This window comes from Stegodyphus dumicola, chromosome 12 (assembly GCF_044657685.1).
Source record: "Stegodyphus dumicola isolate Sdum_Otavi_A_Nest chromosome 12, ASM4465768v1".
Taxonomy (NCBI): Eukaryota; Metazoa; Arthropoda; class Arachnida; order Araneae; family Eresidae; genus Stegodyphus; species Stegodyphus dumicola.
The window spans coordinates 5,397,395-5,414,878 of NC_140779.1; the positions used below are offsets into that span (position 1 = coordinate 5,397,395).

The 17,484-nt window shown below is 31.6% G+C and overlaps 1 protein-coding gene across 1 annotated transcript in view; it reads left to right on the forward strand.

The window, feature by feature from the left end:
* Positions 1-17,484, forward strand: part of LOC118192777 (uncharacterized) — a 152,918-nt gene that overhangs the window by 97,470 nt on the left and 37,964 nt on the right. The window contains exons 22-26 of the mRNA XM_085806914.1: positions 5,663-5,788; positions 6,011-6,139; positions 12,767-12,868; positions 13,120-13,302; positions 15,646-15,807. Coding sequence (XP_085663040.1) covers positions 5,663-5,788; positions 6,011-6,139; positions 12,767-12,868; positions 13,120-13,302; positions 15,646-15,807 — 702 coding nt within the window. The remainder of the gene's footprint in view (positions 1-5,662; positions 5,789-6,010; positions 6,140-12,766; positions 12,869-13,119; positions 13,303-15,645; positions 15,808-17,484) is intronic.

Sequence of the window (17,484 nt, forward strand, 5' to 3'; positions counted from 1 at the left end):
TTCAGAATTCATTTTAAAGCAGTTTTTTAGTTTTTTTGGAGGAAACGAGTCTTTTATTCTGTCCTTACGTACAGATATCACGCAAAAGCATCGTTAAATTGCATTCGAAAGCGGTCAAAGTGGATATTTTCATTAAAATATGCTGCCTGAAGCTTTTCGCGACTACAATACTTCCTTTTTACTTCATACAAGGAAGTAAAAAGGAGCTACACATGAATATTAAGGAACTTAGAGTCTATAATTATAGCATTGCTTTGGCATCATAAAAAACATTATAACAACATCATGAAAGTAAAGTAATGTTTATTTCTAACACTCCTCCTTGCCAAAGCAGGCCTAAAAAGACTTAAATACAACCTTCAAAATGAGGGATTTAAAAAAAAAAAGGAACTTACAGAAACTCTTCATAACTGAGCAATAAAAAAAATTGGTAAAAGAAATTTACAAGTGTTATGAGCATACACAGGCATCTTTTATATTACACAGAGGGCTATTTGTGGAAACCTAAATACTTTCTCAAGTTGGTTAACACTGTCTTTGAAATGTTTTTAGTCAGAAGATCAGCTATGTTTTCCTTGGAATTTACATATTCCAATTTAATCACACCTTGCTCAGTATAGTCACGGATGAAGTGATGCTTGATGTCCATGTGCTTACTGCGTTCAGCTGTAGTTTGGTTTTGTGCAATTAACATAGCTGCTTGGTTGTCTACTTTATAGCTGAGGGCGATGGGATAAACTTCAACATCCTCAGTTCCGTCAACAGTCCCCTTATCCATAAAATTTCCTTTGTTGCAAGGCCAGCAGCCACATATTTGGCTTTAGCCGACGACAGGGCAACAGTAGACTACTTTTTACTGCACCAAGATATTGCAGCACCACTTAAGATCAGACATATCCACTGAAGGACTTTCCGTGGACTTTGTCAGCATCAGAGAATGTATCAAGGCTCTTTCTGTCTTTCTGAATGTAAGGGATAGATGCTTGGTCTCTTTAAGGTAGAAAAGGTGTTTAACACTCCTCCAGTGAAATTCAGATGGCCTCTCATTAAACTGGCTCATATAGGTTGCACTAAATGCAATATCAGGACGTGTTTTCCGCAAACAAGGTATAATAGGATACCTATGGCTTGTCTATATGAAATTTGGTCACTTTCTGCTTTTATATCTCTCCACTCTTCATCATCTACCTTTTGGTGTCTTACATTAGGATACATGGGTGTTGATGCTCCCCTGACTGATTCTAATTTGAACATTTCCAGAATTTCTTCTATGTTTGATCTAATGTTAAGGTGCCATCAGTATGCTTCTGGATCCTCATAGATAGTATTTCATTTGCTTCACAAAGGTCTCTCGCATTGAATCTTTACACAACTGTATGCTTAAATGAGATTATTTCCTCTAGGGTTCTAACAATTAAATGTCATTTACATAGATACCAAGCTATAATGCTTTGTTTGGGTGGTAATAAATGCATGGATCACATTTTGAGCGTGACAGTCCACAATTCTTCAAGAAAGTATCGAAGCATTCATTCCATTGTTTTCCTGATTGCTTTAAGCCATACAAGCTTTTTTTTTTTAAATGGCACACTAGATGCTGTTTACCTTGCTTTTGAGATCCTTCAGGTTGTGCCATGTATATGTCTTCCTTGAGTAGGCCATTTAGATAGGCATCAGTGATGTCCGTTTGATGAATTTCCATTTGTAACTTGACAGCAAGGGCTAGAAGGATTCTTATAGATTTTACCTTTACAAAAAGGGAGAAAGTCTCGCGCAAATCTTTACCAGGGACTTATGAGTAGCCTTTAGCTACTAATTGAGCTTTAGAGTTTATTATTTCTCCTGTATTTTGTTTTTCTTTAAATACCCATTTGCATTGTATGGGTTTGATGCCAGCTGTCTTTGAAACCAATTACCATGTCTGGTTTTCGTACAAATTAGATAATTCTTATTCAGAAGTCAAACAACGAAAAATCAGCATTTGTTCTGAATTTTGTTTGACTTGAAAGTTGTTTGACTTCTGAATTAGTATTTGTTCGGCATGTTATTGTGTCTTAGATAATTCTTCCTTCGTGACTTCTTTCCACATCTCTGCATTTGGTGAATTCATTGCTTCTTTTACACTTGTTGGGTTTTTACAGATTTTGATGGCAGATTCTTCGCAAACAGCTTTATATAACACTGGATCCCCAAAGTAAGTCTTAGGTCCATTTTCTCTAGTAAATTCCAATAGGGTCTTCCTTATTACTATCAGAATCTCCCAGTAATGCTGATTCTGTATCTTCAATTTCTTCTGCTGTGCCATTTAACGGGGCTTCAACATCTTTGACTCCTGTGGTGGTGTAACTGATGGGTACTTCTAATGGAACAACATTTACTTTACTGTCAGAATTGTACTCATGATTTCAGTTAAAAGTCGCTTTATTTTCCTTTCTTGCTTGAGTAGCTGTCTGGCTCCTCCTCAATGGAAAAACAGTCATCAAATTTAACATTTCTGCTCACCAAAAACTTATCTTCATCTGTATTCCATAGTTTGTATCCTTTGACACCTATGGGATATCCTATAATTACACATTCTTGAGCACGCTTCCCTAGCTTTCCTTTCTACAGCATTCTTTCAATTTGAGGAAAAGCTCGACAGCCAAATATTCTCAGTTGACTAGTTTGCACAGGCTCCTTGGTCCAGAGTTCTTCAGGTATGTTTAATTCTTGAGGGATATTGGAATATAGGAGAAGACATCTAACCATATCAAATAGAGTATGGTTAATTTTTTTGCAACTCCGTTTTGTTGTGGTGTCCGGAGAATTGTGAATTATTCCATTTTTAGTTAGGAAATAATCAAATTCATGGTAGACATATTCACCTCCATTGTCGCTTCGCAGAGTAATGATTTTGAGTCCATGGAAATTTTCAACATTTGTTTCATATTCCACGAATTTTTCAAGGCTTGATCTCTAGATTTCATAGTTTTAACCACATCATAACTTGGATAGTCATCAACAAAGGTAACGATGTACTTTGATCCATTTTTTTATGCAAGTGTGATAAGTCCAATTACGTAAGTATGTATCAACTAAAGTAATCTAGTTGACCATTCGGCTTTTTTCCTTGGGAAATGGAGTCTTCTTCATTTTTCCCAAAACACGTGTTGAGCAAACAGTCTCCTTTTCTTGGATTTCTTCACACTTCATTTTCGAATCATTCTTTTTCATAAGTTTCTTAACTGCATCATGGTTGGAAATGTCCTAACTTCAGTGTATAATTTCTTCATGTCTGGAAAGGTATATTTTGTGTGTTTGCTTCTCTTCAATTTTGTATAATCTTCCATACCTATGTGCAGCGAGGATGACCTTATCTTGTTGTCCTGGATCTTTTATGATTGCTTTGCCTCTCTCAAAGGAAACAGTCATTCCCATTTCTTCTATTCTTCCTACTGAAAGAAGGTTACCATCAAGTGTAGAGACATACAGAACATTTGCTAGGTGAATAGCATCTTTCCCACATTCTCTGGCAGGATTCAAAACAATGTCTCCCGTGCTAGAAACTTCAATTTTTTTCAGAATTGTCTATCTTGTGATTTCACTGAAGCTAAATTCATAAATTTCTGCTCTTGAGAACACATATGTTCAATGGCTCCACTATCGAGGTATCAATCACAGGCAGGTTTCTCACTGCAAGTATCAACAAAGAGTGCTTGATATACTTCATTAGAAACCATTTTTGCATGTGGGATTTTAGCAGCAGAGCAATTTTTGGCAATATGAACCCCCTCCCCACAAGAAAAGCAACGGGTTTTTCTGTCAGTATTTTTATGCTGTTTCTGCAATGGCTGCATAGTTTTAGTTCTGTGCTTATCTCGAGTTTTGAAGGCTTTTTCTCTCATGACCTCAATGGTAGCAACTTCTGATTTCACTTCTGTCTAGCGCATTAACTTTCCCTCTTCCACAATTTTACGATTTGAGTTGACAATGTATCTTCTTCATGTTCTAAATTGAGGATAAGGCCTTCGTATTCCTTGGGAAAACCCATTAACATAATGAGGGCAACTTCTCTTTCCAAAAGTCTGTATCCCCAAGACGATACCTTTCAGTGAAGGTCCATCAATTGACTTAAATAAGAACTGACGCTTTTTCCTGGTTTTAAAGTTACATTAAAAAATTGCTTTGGCAGATACATCATCATAAAAATAATTATTATTTTATCGAAGAAGATGGGCTAACAGTAACACTTACTATGAATCGCTACTGTCACATGATCGATACCTTCCTCTGACCTAAGTTAAACCAATTTGTTGGGGACGTAAAGAGGAAGTCTGGTTCCAACAAGGTGGAGCCACAGCTAACACTTCGAGCATTCTCTACCAATTCTGAGAGAGTTGTTTCCTGCATGTCTTCTCTCTTTGTGAGGAGACATCGGCTAGCCTCCAAGATAATCCGATTTATCACTTTGTAATGTTTTTCTTTGGGAACACTTAAAGGCAAAGCGTACAAACATCATCCCACAACCCTGCAAGCACTTAAAGAGGCAGTCACCCAGGCAGTGCAATGGCTGCCATTCCACCAGAAATGATGCAAAGAATTATGGACAGCTTTTGGGAAAGGCTTTGCCAGTGTGTCATCAATGGAGGATACTATTACCTGGATATAATTTTTAAAACCAAGAGGTATAAAAAAGTAGAATCGCAATTGTTCACAAATAATTTTTTTCCCTTTTATCTTTGTTTGTTTGTAACTGCCTTTTGAAATACGCCAGGTTGATTTGCCAAATCCTGTATTTGTTTTCTTTTAAAGTTTGTTCTGCAAGCATGAAATTTTGAACTGTAGAAACAGATTAAAGTGACCAGTCAATCAAAGGGATCTTTATTTTGCAAGAAATGTCTTCTGCTCCTAAATGCATTCAATGCCTTTAACATTGGTTTGGGAAAATGAATTTCCAAAAGCACTATGTGAATGTTTTATGTTACTTGCATTCACTTAGTGTAGCTTTAAAGATAAAATAATAATAATATCATGGCATGAAAATGCATAGAATTGAACTTAATAAATTTTGTAAATTAAATGTCATCTAGGCAAATAGGAAATAGTCTTTTTGGTGATCAGCAGATGGTATGTCATTTTTTACAAAGGTATTGTATGTTCTGTCTGCCTGACACTTGCTACATTTCAAACGAAGATGTATCCTGTAAGAGATTCTCAAAACAGTGGTTGTGAATCTGTGCCTATGCACTCCTTTCACTCTTGCTAGAAGTTCATCCCCCCCTTTTTCTCCAAAACTCAAATACATTTATAGCTTAATTTGTTATGTGTTTTACGAATTAAGCAATAAAAAGTGCAGGAAATAATGATAAATATCAAAACTTAAATAAAGGAAGTTTTTTATATTCATAAACCAAAACTAAATACTTAACAGCTAAATAAAATGCTGCCCAAATCTCTACCTGAAACTATGAAATTCCCTCCTAGGGGGTGAATTCCTCTCTAGTTGGGAATCCCTGATATATATAATTTTTGTGTATGTTTAATGTTTTGCAGCTGATGTTTTTTATATTTAGTATGAAATAAAATATAATCTCATATTATGCTATCATAAAAAATTAGCCTGAAAAAATGACATCTTGATGAATATATGTTTAAATTTTTCATTGCCTTTTTAAAATTTCAGGTATTTAATTTAATTGAGACCTGCAAAGATATGTGTCTCACTAGTGCTGCTATTCGAGAAAAAGAGATTGGAATTTTGGAATTAGAAATGAAAAGTGATGCAACAAAACACATTTTAGAGAAACAGGTTAATAATTTAGCTGAATTCTAAAATATTCCTGCTGGAAAATTTCATATTTTGTATTTATATAAAAATTTCAAACTTTGTTTTGAAATAATATAATAAATTTTCTTTCATAATTTGTTTCAAGTAGCTGAATTTTGTATGCATGAAATTAAATGCAGTATTCTATTTTTTTTTTTTATTTTTATGATATTTTATCATGTGCTATGTTTATTTTCTTTTTAGGGTACAGATGTTGTTGTGACACTCAGAGATTTGTTTTATTCAGCTATTGAGCTTGAAAAAAGAGAATGTGAACAAATTCTTGGCACCACAAATGATATATTTCAAAATTTTGATAATAATAAACTTCAGGTAATTTTTTTTTTATCGTAAGTGTTGTTAATAGGTCACTCTGAAAATTTTGAGAATTCTGTACATAAAACATCGTCAGCATAAAATATCTGGTGCTTTGTGTAGAGGGAATGTCTTATAGGGCTATGTATAAAGATAGCTTACTGTCTGCTGCAATTTGGCAAGATCATGTGATTCTATTACACTTTGATACGCTAACATTCTGAGCACTATTTTTTTTCCATTATAATTTTTTGTGGCTTAATGAATGATAGTTTGTTAAATATTTGCAAGGTGCTTTTGGGAAATCTACCATCTGAGCCACAGCTTGTAGAACCATTATAATTTTTGAAGTAGAAAACATGAAAAATTAGCGATGCCCTCACAGGGACTCAAACATGGACTTTTCAAATATGCACCAAGTCTGCTAACCATTACATCACGAAGGGAGAAAATACCTTATATACTTTCCCTTTTAAAAGGTGACCTGGTGGGCAAGAATCATCATCCACCACCTTTTAGTTTGGGCGCTACTGTAGATTTATTAGGTATTTTGATATGCAAAACATGAAAAATGAGCAATGTCCTCATCGAGACTCGAGCATGGGCCTCTTGAATACGTGCCGAGTGTGCTAACTGTTACATAACAAAGGCATGTTGGATGGAGGGAGAAAATACCTTATAAGTTGACATATGATTTAAGGTTAAAAGGGAATTATATTCTTTGCAAGATGAGGATAATTTTGGCCTTTTGGTCACTGCTTCTGCTGATAAAAATGCTATAACTCAGATAAGATGTTAAAAGAAAAACATGTATCTTATGCTCAAATTTAAAACACTCTAAATATTAGATCTAGTAGTCATAGAAATGTTCATCACAAAAAACTTGACTTAGGAAGCTTTGCAATCATTATTGTGAGAATCTGGAGAAAAATCTTGGTTCTGTAAATATGAACCATAAAGCAATACAGTACAAAGTCCGGAATCCGGATGTCTATTATCTGAAATGATCTAAAATCTGGACCTCAAAACCACCACCAACGTTTTCTCATAGGCTTTATGCATGCATATTTGATTTCCCCCCTTTCATGCATAATAAAACATCTGGAGAGTTCTGATTCTTAGTTTCACTTCAACACTAAATAAAGACGAAAAAATAATTTTAGTATAAATTTGTACGATCAGTAATTTGGCTCCATTGCTGCGTATCTGCTTGACATACATCTCAAACCGAAACATTCCACATAGACACATCGTTGATCTGACGCCAACCTGGGGAATCATTATTTATTATACTTTCCTTTCATCACCACATGTTTATCAAAACATAACAAATGGAGTAATGACTTGTGTAGTGATGTCTAAACAATTTTTTTATGTTAGTAATTGAATAATAAAGGAGTGTGGTAACCTTTTATGTTGACACTATGCTTGGCAATGATTACATATTTAAGTTCAATGAGCTAAAAATTGTTGACGAAGAAGAATTTACCAAAAATTTCTTTCCATATGCTAAAAACAGATTTTGTTGATGATACTCATAAACCCAAAGATTACATTTAGGGTATTTGTATAAAGAATAACTGATTTGTTATTCACATAAACCCAGAACCAGCGCCAGACCTCGTATGGTCGCATCAAGTCGCAGAATTTAGGATCCGCAGAGACCGCATCAGGCTGCGAAGTATATGGTGGGAATTTATTTATTTGGAACTCTGATAAGCCTTAAGCATGTGCAAGAAATAGACAAAAATATAATAAATAACTAAACTAATACCATTAAGGCTTAATTGTCTCAATGCGTGATAGAAGCAAGATAAAATTTAACGGAACAACTTGTCATTAGTCGCCAAGCTCATGATGCATAGTCAAATATGTATAGTGAAGAATAGCTAAATTTGATGATGATAGCCGCTAATTTTAAAGGTTTTCGGACATTGCAAAACAAAGGTGAAATTGTCCAATTAACGAATTTTGTAAAGAAATGTGGAGAAGAGGTAATAAATGAAAATGATATAAAGGAAGTTTTTGATTGTGATTACAATGCTTCTCAATCATCAATCAATTAATGAATGGCAAAATCTGTAGTATGGTTCTAGATCCAGAAAATACTGTTACCTATAGTGAGGAAAGTGACAGAAAAGTTACTGAAAATGAGGAAATAAGTTAGTTGGAATTCTCGAAGTAGCAGTTAGAGGACTTCAGCAATGTAACTATACAAGAGATTATGTCTGTCTACAGAATTAAAGAGAAAGTATTAGCATTAAAAAACGAAGCTACTTGCACAACTTACATTGAAAGAAATGTTTAATAAGGTAAACAAATAAATATTAAGCTATTTTTTTTGTACATTTTGATACCCTTTAAATCATAAATACTTCATTATTTCATAAATCAAGATTTCATATTTTTAATTTTATAATTTCTATATGCCATCTTGCTAGGTTTAAACTGATGATCTAATATCCAGAAAAATCTCGAATCGCTGAAGTCCTGACGCGTCCGGATTTCGGACTTTGTACTGTACTTGTCTGCCCTATAATTTTCCTGTTGATATTACTCCTATCAAATTTAAAAGAGAGTAAGGAGAATTAAGAAGAAAATGGTGTGCTTTTTTCTGTTCTGGTAGATATGGTAAGACATTGACAGTAGTATGCTGTAAAAAACACATGGGCTTAATTCCCACACATTTTTGTGTCATATGATGATAATAATAATAATAATTCAAAGTATAAATGTTTAAAAAATGAATCATACGATCTCTTAGTGATGTTTCTTGGTATAGTTTGCTTGAAAATAATGTCTTTAATGAAGAGATGGATACCATTCAAAATTTACAAATGTACCATGTGCCTCTCCTTCTTTTGTTTTGTTTTCTTTTGGCAACAATTTTATTCAGAATATGTTGTTGCATATTACCAGAAAATCATTTACATGGATTACATGAAAAGAGCTTGTAAAGTAACAGTAGACAGCTTATATAATATAAACAGTTATAACACCTTTTTACAGAACTTGAAATATTGACTTAACTTGAATTTTTTGTTTTTCTTTAACAAGTTACTGGATGGATCATCAAAAGACATTACTTCTTACACACACAGTCAAATAAAAGAAGCTGGTATCTTATATCTATTGCATAAAGCAATTGAATAAAGAAAGATGCTAGCTCAGTTTTTTTGTCAAAAACAATCATAATGAAAGATGGCAACTTGCATCTCTCACAAAGAATCAAGTAACTGATGAAGATAATATCAATGATCGGGTAAATCTTGCATGTTAGTAGGGGAGGGGGACAACGATCTTAATGTCTTAATAACGATCTTAATCTTAATACATCACAAAATGTTTGCTTAATGTATTTGAAAAATTAAGATTCTGGCTTACAGGGAATTATTGCATAATAGCTCAAAGGAAAAATGCTGAGCAGTATTTAACAAAAGGCTTGAAGGGATGAAATATTGTATTCAGTGTAAGGTATTGTATTCAATGTACTTTGAGAAAATGTGTTAGGAATCACTTTTGTATGTACATGTTTTAACATAAATTCTCAAGCTTTTCAGAGAGATCCTCATATAAAATTATTCTTTATGAGCAGAATTCATGTAAACTTTAAAAATTCTTAAAAAATCTCTTTTACCATTTTTAAGGATAATTTTTTAATAGCATTTAATTCTTGTGATTCTTGAGGTTATATTGTAGAAAATTGTACTGAGGAAAATTGTACATTGTATTTTTTAGGGATTTTAATTGATCTTGTATTGATGTTAAGAATAAGGATGTTTCATTTAGTTTTAACAGATATTAAAGTTTGTTTTTCAGGGGGCATGAGGCTTTATATCTGGCTTTCTTTCCCTAAAAAGTATAATTTCTCCCATATCATTATAAGGTGTGATGTTAAAATTCATTCTCATTTCACCATTAATTTAAAAAGAAGTGAAAATTTGATCATTTTGAAATACATTGAATTGCCTTTAAACACTTTGATCTTAATGTTGAGACCATGACCGAGTGCTGAACTTTGCTGTGTAGCCGATCGTGTTCTCCAATTAATCCTAACATACAAAATTTTCCTGTAAAATTTGCTTTTTATTGAAATATTTGGATTTTCGCATATGTTATTTAAAGGCTATTTCTTATAATAAACAGAAAATTCTAATATTTACATTTAAAATAAAACTCAGAATAAGTTAATGTGCAATATTAATCAAATCTCTTGCACTGTGTGAAACAATTTGAAATCCTGAATGCACGGTGTAAGCATCACGCATTTTGTATTTATAGAATAAAACAATATATAATATTCAAAATAACAAGATTCCATTCAGTAAGGTTTCACAACCTGACAAAATTGATTCGCATTTAAAATTTGAAATAAAACATTTCATTTCAGCATATCAAATATGGTAAGGTGGGCTATGGGTGACACTTTACTCCTGTGTCATATTTGATATGGTAGGTCCATAGTTGGAAATTGAAATGTGTCATGTATGATATAGTGGGAGTGAAGAGGTTTAATGCAAAGCAGAAATATAATTTCAAGTCATGTGTTGAAAATTCTGTAAATGTGAAAAATTTATACTGAGAGAGTGACGTAAGCTTAATTCTCTCAGCATAAATTAAGTGCTTTATGTTGAGAAACTTTTAGTATCTATTAATATTAAATAATTCGATTATAATTTGAAAATGAATTTTCATTTGAATAAATTTTACATTGTTTACTGTTTAAGATTCTAGTTTTCATACAAATATGTTTGTTAGTTTATTTACTGATAGGTTTATATTTCTTCTGTCTCTCTAGACCTGTGATAGGCAAACTTCTTTGGGAATCGGCCAAAAAACAAAAGAAAAAAAAAAAAAAAAAAAAAAAAAAAGAAAAAAAAAACTAGCGAACCAATGTAATTTATTCTAAAACTTTAAAAAGAGTTTAAAAATGCTACAAAACAAATATTAATGAGTGAAACTGCAACTGCATTTTAAAAAATTCCTTAAATGTTGTACTGTGTTGTACTACTTCTGAGAAGTGGTGCTAAATTCTCATCTGTCAGTCTATTTCTAATAGAAATCTTCTTAAGTTTCATGGTTTTCAGTCTATTTCTAATAGAATTCTTAAGTTTCATGGTAGAAAGCACTTGTTCACAAATATAAGATGAAGCAAACACAGCTCTAATTTTCTGGGTGTGAGATATTAAATTTGGGAAACTTTCCTTCGATAATGATTTGTAAAACTCAGATTTTGGAGCTCTGAGAAACAGCTGCTTGAGATGATTGTTAAAGTGCAACTCTATTAATTAAAGCTGCAAATCTAGCCTTACTGCTTTGCAATTTATGTTGAAAGGCATGGTGGAAAGATCCAATTCTATTTGAATGGCATTAAAATCTTTAAATCTGCATTTAAACTCAAAATGCAGTTTTCTCAGGCTATCTTCATATCTTCTATATCATTCTTAAGGTCATCTTCATTCACTGAGGATATTGAATTTAACCTCAGGAAATGAGCTTAGCTAGCTGCCCAGCAAGCAGATCAAGTTCTAGTTTAAAATACTGTCGATAAATAGTTTTGCTCCCCCTGCTTCTTGACATTTAAGTAGTTCATGTGACAAAGAAGTTCTGTGAAAATTGCAAAGTCTGAAAACCATGTTGTGTCTTTCAACATTTCACATTCTGCAGAACACTGTTTTTTGTGGAAGAAAGACACATTCTCATATTTTAGCTGCTAAACTCAGTAACACACTCTGCACTAAGTCACCTTACTTTCATGTAGTACAGCAAATCAGAATATTCAGATTGCATGGACTAAAAAAATTCTCTAAATAGCCTGTGAGTAAGTCCATGAGATTGAATAGTATTTGTAAGCCTCAGATTACATCAAGCACAATTGTCATATTCAGTTCAGATTTACACAGTGCATCTTGAGGAAAAATGAAATTTAGAAAGCTATTTTTTCCCAATTTTGATTATAATGTCCAAGAAATCCAGTTTTTTTTCATGTCATATTGAGTGCTCCATCGGTTGTAATATTAAATATGTACTTCCAAAGCTGAAAGGCCTTCCAGAATTCACAAAAAAATATTATATCCTGTTGTACTTCCTTTTAATGCCTGAATACATGCCAGTTCCTCAGTAATTTCAAAATTCTCATCACACCTGTTATAAATAATACTAGTTGAGCAGTATTGTTTGTATCAGTGCTTTGTGATGTCAGATTTTTATTCATGGCTTCCACTCTAGAGATATCATTTTTCAAGATATGCAAGGTTTCAAAATCCTTTTCCTTGCCTGGACATAAACTAGTAGCGTGCATTGTTTAATGAACTCCCCACCACTGAGAGCTTTGTTACTTTTAGATTACTTATATTGTCTAGTAATATGGTAATATTTAATATATAATGATATATATTCTACAGTAATATCGTTAACATGCAATATAATTTTTTTTATTTGTGGCAGGCCGGATAGAACCTTCAAGTGTGCTGAAGCTGGCACAGAGTCTGTAGTTTGCCTATCCATGCTCTAGACTGTTAGCTCAGTTTCTTAGCAAACCATATTTGATTTTTTTTTTGTAAATTAAAATAGCTAATAGTTAATTATTGTTCTTCTTGTAAGTTAATAATTTGTAAAATGTTATTTTGACTAAATGCTTAATAGGTCTTGCCAGTCGCATATACCTTCAAAGATCTTTTTGAAGTTGTGTCAAAAAAACTCAAGGAAGAAAAAAATATTAAATTTTCTAATGCCTCATCAGCCAAAGTAAACATTTTTTGTTGTTTTTTTTATTTCTAGCTTATAATTTAAGATGCATACTGTTTTAATTCTTAATTAATTTTATTATTAAGTATTGAGATGTAAATCTTTGTTATTTTTTTAATTTTATGATTTAAACTTAAAAATTGCAAGAAAATTAAATAGATATATTATATGGTATATATATATATATATATATATATACATACATTCTTTTTTTTTTTAACAATTCATGCATGATTTTAATCATTGTGTAGAATCCCTGCCTTAGCACCTCCTTAAAAGAATTTCTTTTAATGGCTTTCAAATTGAAACAGAAAGAAGTTGAAATACCTTTACCTGAATTAAAAAGAAATCTTGAAATTATATTACTGAATATGATAGGGGAAGTGAATGAGAAAGGAAAGGAAAAAATAATGGAAAATCATAGGCATTATCAAGTAAGAATATTCTTTAAATATCTTTTCATCTTATAAGATGACTTACTGTACTTGTTGTTTGACTTTGTCATTTGAGTTTGAATGACACTGAAAGTTCTGAGCAGGCGTTCCCAACTGCTTAGAATAGGTGATTGTTATATTGGCTAATAACAAAAAAATTTAATATTTATTTTGAAGATATTAACTAATTTTAGTTTTGTTTTACAAATTATTGTAAAAGGAAGTATGCATAGTTATATTGATTGATCACAAAAGATCTTAGTGTGGTATTTGAAAAAACATTGAATAAAATTAATAATTCTATCAAATTATTATAAAATAATATATATAAATTTTTATTATATTATAATTTGATAATATATAATTATAAATTAAATGTATTATAACAGTAAAATTCTTATAAAATAAATATATTATAAAAATAAAATATCAGTCAACTAATGTCAGTTTTTCAAAGAGCTAATATACACTGACTAGGTATCATTTTTATAGTAGAGACATATGCAATATTATTACATAGTTTGTTGTGCATGGCTCGACACAGATTTTGTTCTAAATTAACATGCTATGCAGTGTGTTCAGAATCAATATTTAGAGGAAATTTAATGGTTCATAAGACTTTATTTAATGAAGTGGATAATGCTTAAATAAAGATGGATCATTAAAGATGTTAAAGAGTATGTTATGATTAGGTAGTTAGATGAAGAATACGTGATTTTTCCAAACGTTGTATTTTATCTGATTAAAATCTCTATTTTGGTGAAAATATATTATCTCTCTCTATATCAGTTATATATATGTACGGTATAAAATATGAAATAATTGCTAACTTTAATTTAGCAGTAATTCTTTTAACTAGGCTATGTCCCATACCTGGAATCTAACTGCATCAGTTGAAAACTAACCCATATTATGCCATCTGCAATGGGTTAAGTTCTTTTCTTATCATAGTCCAAAGCTTAAACAAAGAGTTCATCTCTCTAAATACCTCAGTTGCTGAATATGAGCTTACTTTTTCTCTTCTCTGCTGACCTGTTAATGCTCCTTATTTCACTGTATCATCTAGTTTGTTGTTCATCTAGTTTGCACCCATAGTGATGTATAAAAGAGAATCTGTGTTGTAAAAATTATTCAAGAAATAAAATTACTCAGTGAACTTTTGGTCAACTACTTTTGGTCCCCAAGTTCCATATGTCTGTTACGCATCCTATTCATATGCCAGAAATATCTGTAGCCATGTCGACCATGACTAAAAAATAATTTGCGTCTTCTATCCCATGCATCCTTAATTTATTATATTTAATAGAGATCATTTATAGAATTATTACATTTTTTTAATTAGTTGACAGGATCTTTCAAGTCCAGAATGGAAAATTTATTTGACAATCTGTTCAGTATTTAGCAATGTAAAGAATGTATTCTCTAAATAATTAGTGATTTAATGTTTCAAGAGTTCAAGCATTAGCATTGATTTCAAGGTCATCGAATTTAAAAATTTACACAAAAGTGATTTCATCTCCCTGCTCAAAGCGATATTTATCCACTTCATATTTCCATGTTTTAATTTGCAGTTAACAGATGATGTATGTCTATAGTGTGGATTGATAATAATTTTCTTTCGATATAAGTTTGTGAAATTATAATTAATTCAGCAATACACAACTGAGAAATATGCTACAGACAACAAAGTTCATATCGAGTATTTTATTTTAAAGTTATTTTGATTTTGCTGTTTTGAAAAAACCTAAAAGTTAGCCTTAATCAAATGAAAGCTTAATAATTCTAAATTTTCTTTGAAAGGTTTTGCATATATAAACTTCATGAATACACTTAATTTCATTATTTTGCAAATAATTGATATTAAAATTTTTTTCATTTCTATGAAGTAAGTAATTTATGATTTTGAATTAAATATGGAATGATGTTTCTCTCACTATATTGAATTAAAAAAAATATATATATAGTATACATTGCCATTTTCAAATCTTCAAGTAATCATCTATAAAAACTCAGCATCTTTTAAAATAAACTCGCTCTGTGTGAACTTTAAAATGAAATGATCTTGGTTTGCTCAAAGTGGCAATTTTAAATTTGCTATCTATTTTTAGAAAATTTCAAAATTTAAGTTGGGTTTTTAATTGATAGTTTTATTACTTTTTACTGTAATTTTCATTTACATCTGTTAAAAATTTTTGTTTGTTATGAATGCTTATTGCTTTCCATTTTTTCCTTTGTGCAATGCAAAGTAACTATTTTTTCATTTTTATAGCACTCAATTTTTTTTTAAATTCTTCTCCAAAATCTCTTTTATTATTATTTTTCTTTTTAATTATTCTGCTTAAGGCTATAAAGATTGTTGAATCATGGAGAGAAATTTTTCTAATTGCTGCGAAAATGAGACATGAGGAAGTTGAAAGAGTTTCTTCTTCAAAAAAAGCAGAAATAGAAGAAGAAGCAGATTTAAAAATTTTTAAAAATGATGAAATCCGGTTTGAAGATAATGAGGTTTGCTAGCATTCTATTTTTAAAGCTATATATATCTATCTAAAATTTTACTAATATTTCATATAAATCTGCATTCGTATATATATATATATATATATATATATATATATTTGTCTGAGGTTATATTTTAGATTTTAAACCTTCTGTAGAAAGCAGATTGAATCAATCATAAAATGTACTAGTTATTATGCACTATATTTATTACAAGATGAACAACATAGTAAATAACAATTTATAAAATTTTAATCCAGAGATATAGCTGGAAACTTGAAATGAGGATCTATTTCTGTTTTGATATCACATTTCAAGAGTTAGTAAATATTCAGTCCATGTAGTAAAAGTAGCCTATATGTCTGAATGGGTAAAAAAAGAGTCATAGGTGATCAAAAAAGACTAACCTCTATTTTGTGGAAACCATAAATAATTATTTTATTCATACTCACAAAAGTTTTTAAATTAAATGAATTAAAAAGTGTGATATTTAATATAATTTTTAATTATTTGATTATCTTTTATAAATAATTAAAATTAAGAATATAAATTATAATGATAGTTTAATTCCTTGTTTAAAATTTAATGAAAAAGCATAATTATGTATATTTTTTTAAGAATACATTTTTTACAAAGAGCATTTTTTATATTTTTCATTTACTTGCTGGTTCTTAGCAGATCATTAAAATGACATTCGGTTTTAATTTATGCCTTGAACTTGGTATGTGCACTATTTTTCCCAATTAAAGGATTTTTTTTTTTTTTTTAAAGCTTTATATAATTTAGCACATTTTTTTTCAACTCTACTAAAAAGTATTTAGTTAATTCTCTTCAAAAAATATGTTAGCCAATAATCATTTCAGGAATAACAAACCAATTACCACAATCCCAGGGTAATTGCTAATTGTTCAAAAATTAGAATAATTCACATAACTAGTGCAGTTACCTTGAAGTATACACTGGTGTGCAAAAATTAAGAACGAGACGGTTTTTTCAATATAACTTTGTACAAAAGCTTTCCAAATCAACACATTTAATACCGTAAGATCCCCAATACGTAAGGACATGAGTAATGTAAGTAACACTTACTAAAAGAGAAATCACAGGGATAAAAAGAAGCTTTATTGAAAAAGTAGCATGGAGCGCAATGCGACTGAAGGCCAAAACATCCCTTTGATGGGTGTCCAGCAAGAAACATCCGGTCTTTAATAGGGGATATGATTTCCCCTGACTGCTAGGCAGGTTTCACAGCGTCTGCCCATGCTGAGAATGAGGGTGTCAATGAGTTGTTGAGGCATTGCTGCCCATTCGTCTTGCAGCGCCAATTGAAGCTCCGGAATCGTTAGTGGTGGAAAGGTACGAGCTGCCAAGCGTCTGCCTAGAAAATCCCATACATGCTCGATGGGATTGAGATCCGGAGATCGTGCCGGCCAATTCATACGTTCAATATCCTCACTCTCTAAGAGCTGTTCGGCAGCTACTGTGCGATGACATGGTGCATTGTCGTCCATGAAAAGGAACTGCAGACCCATAGCGCCTCTAAAAAGACGCACATATGGAAGAAGAATCTCGTTACAATAACGGGTCCCGTTGACTGAACCTGCGTCGAAGATGTGAAGGTCTGTACGACTACCAAGCATGATGCCTCCCCAAACGAGAACACCGCCACCTCCATACCTGTCCCTT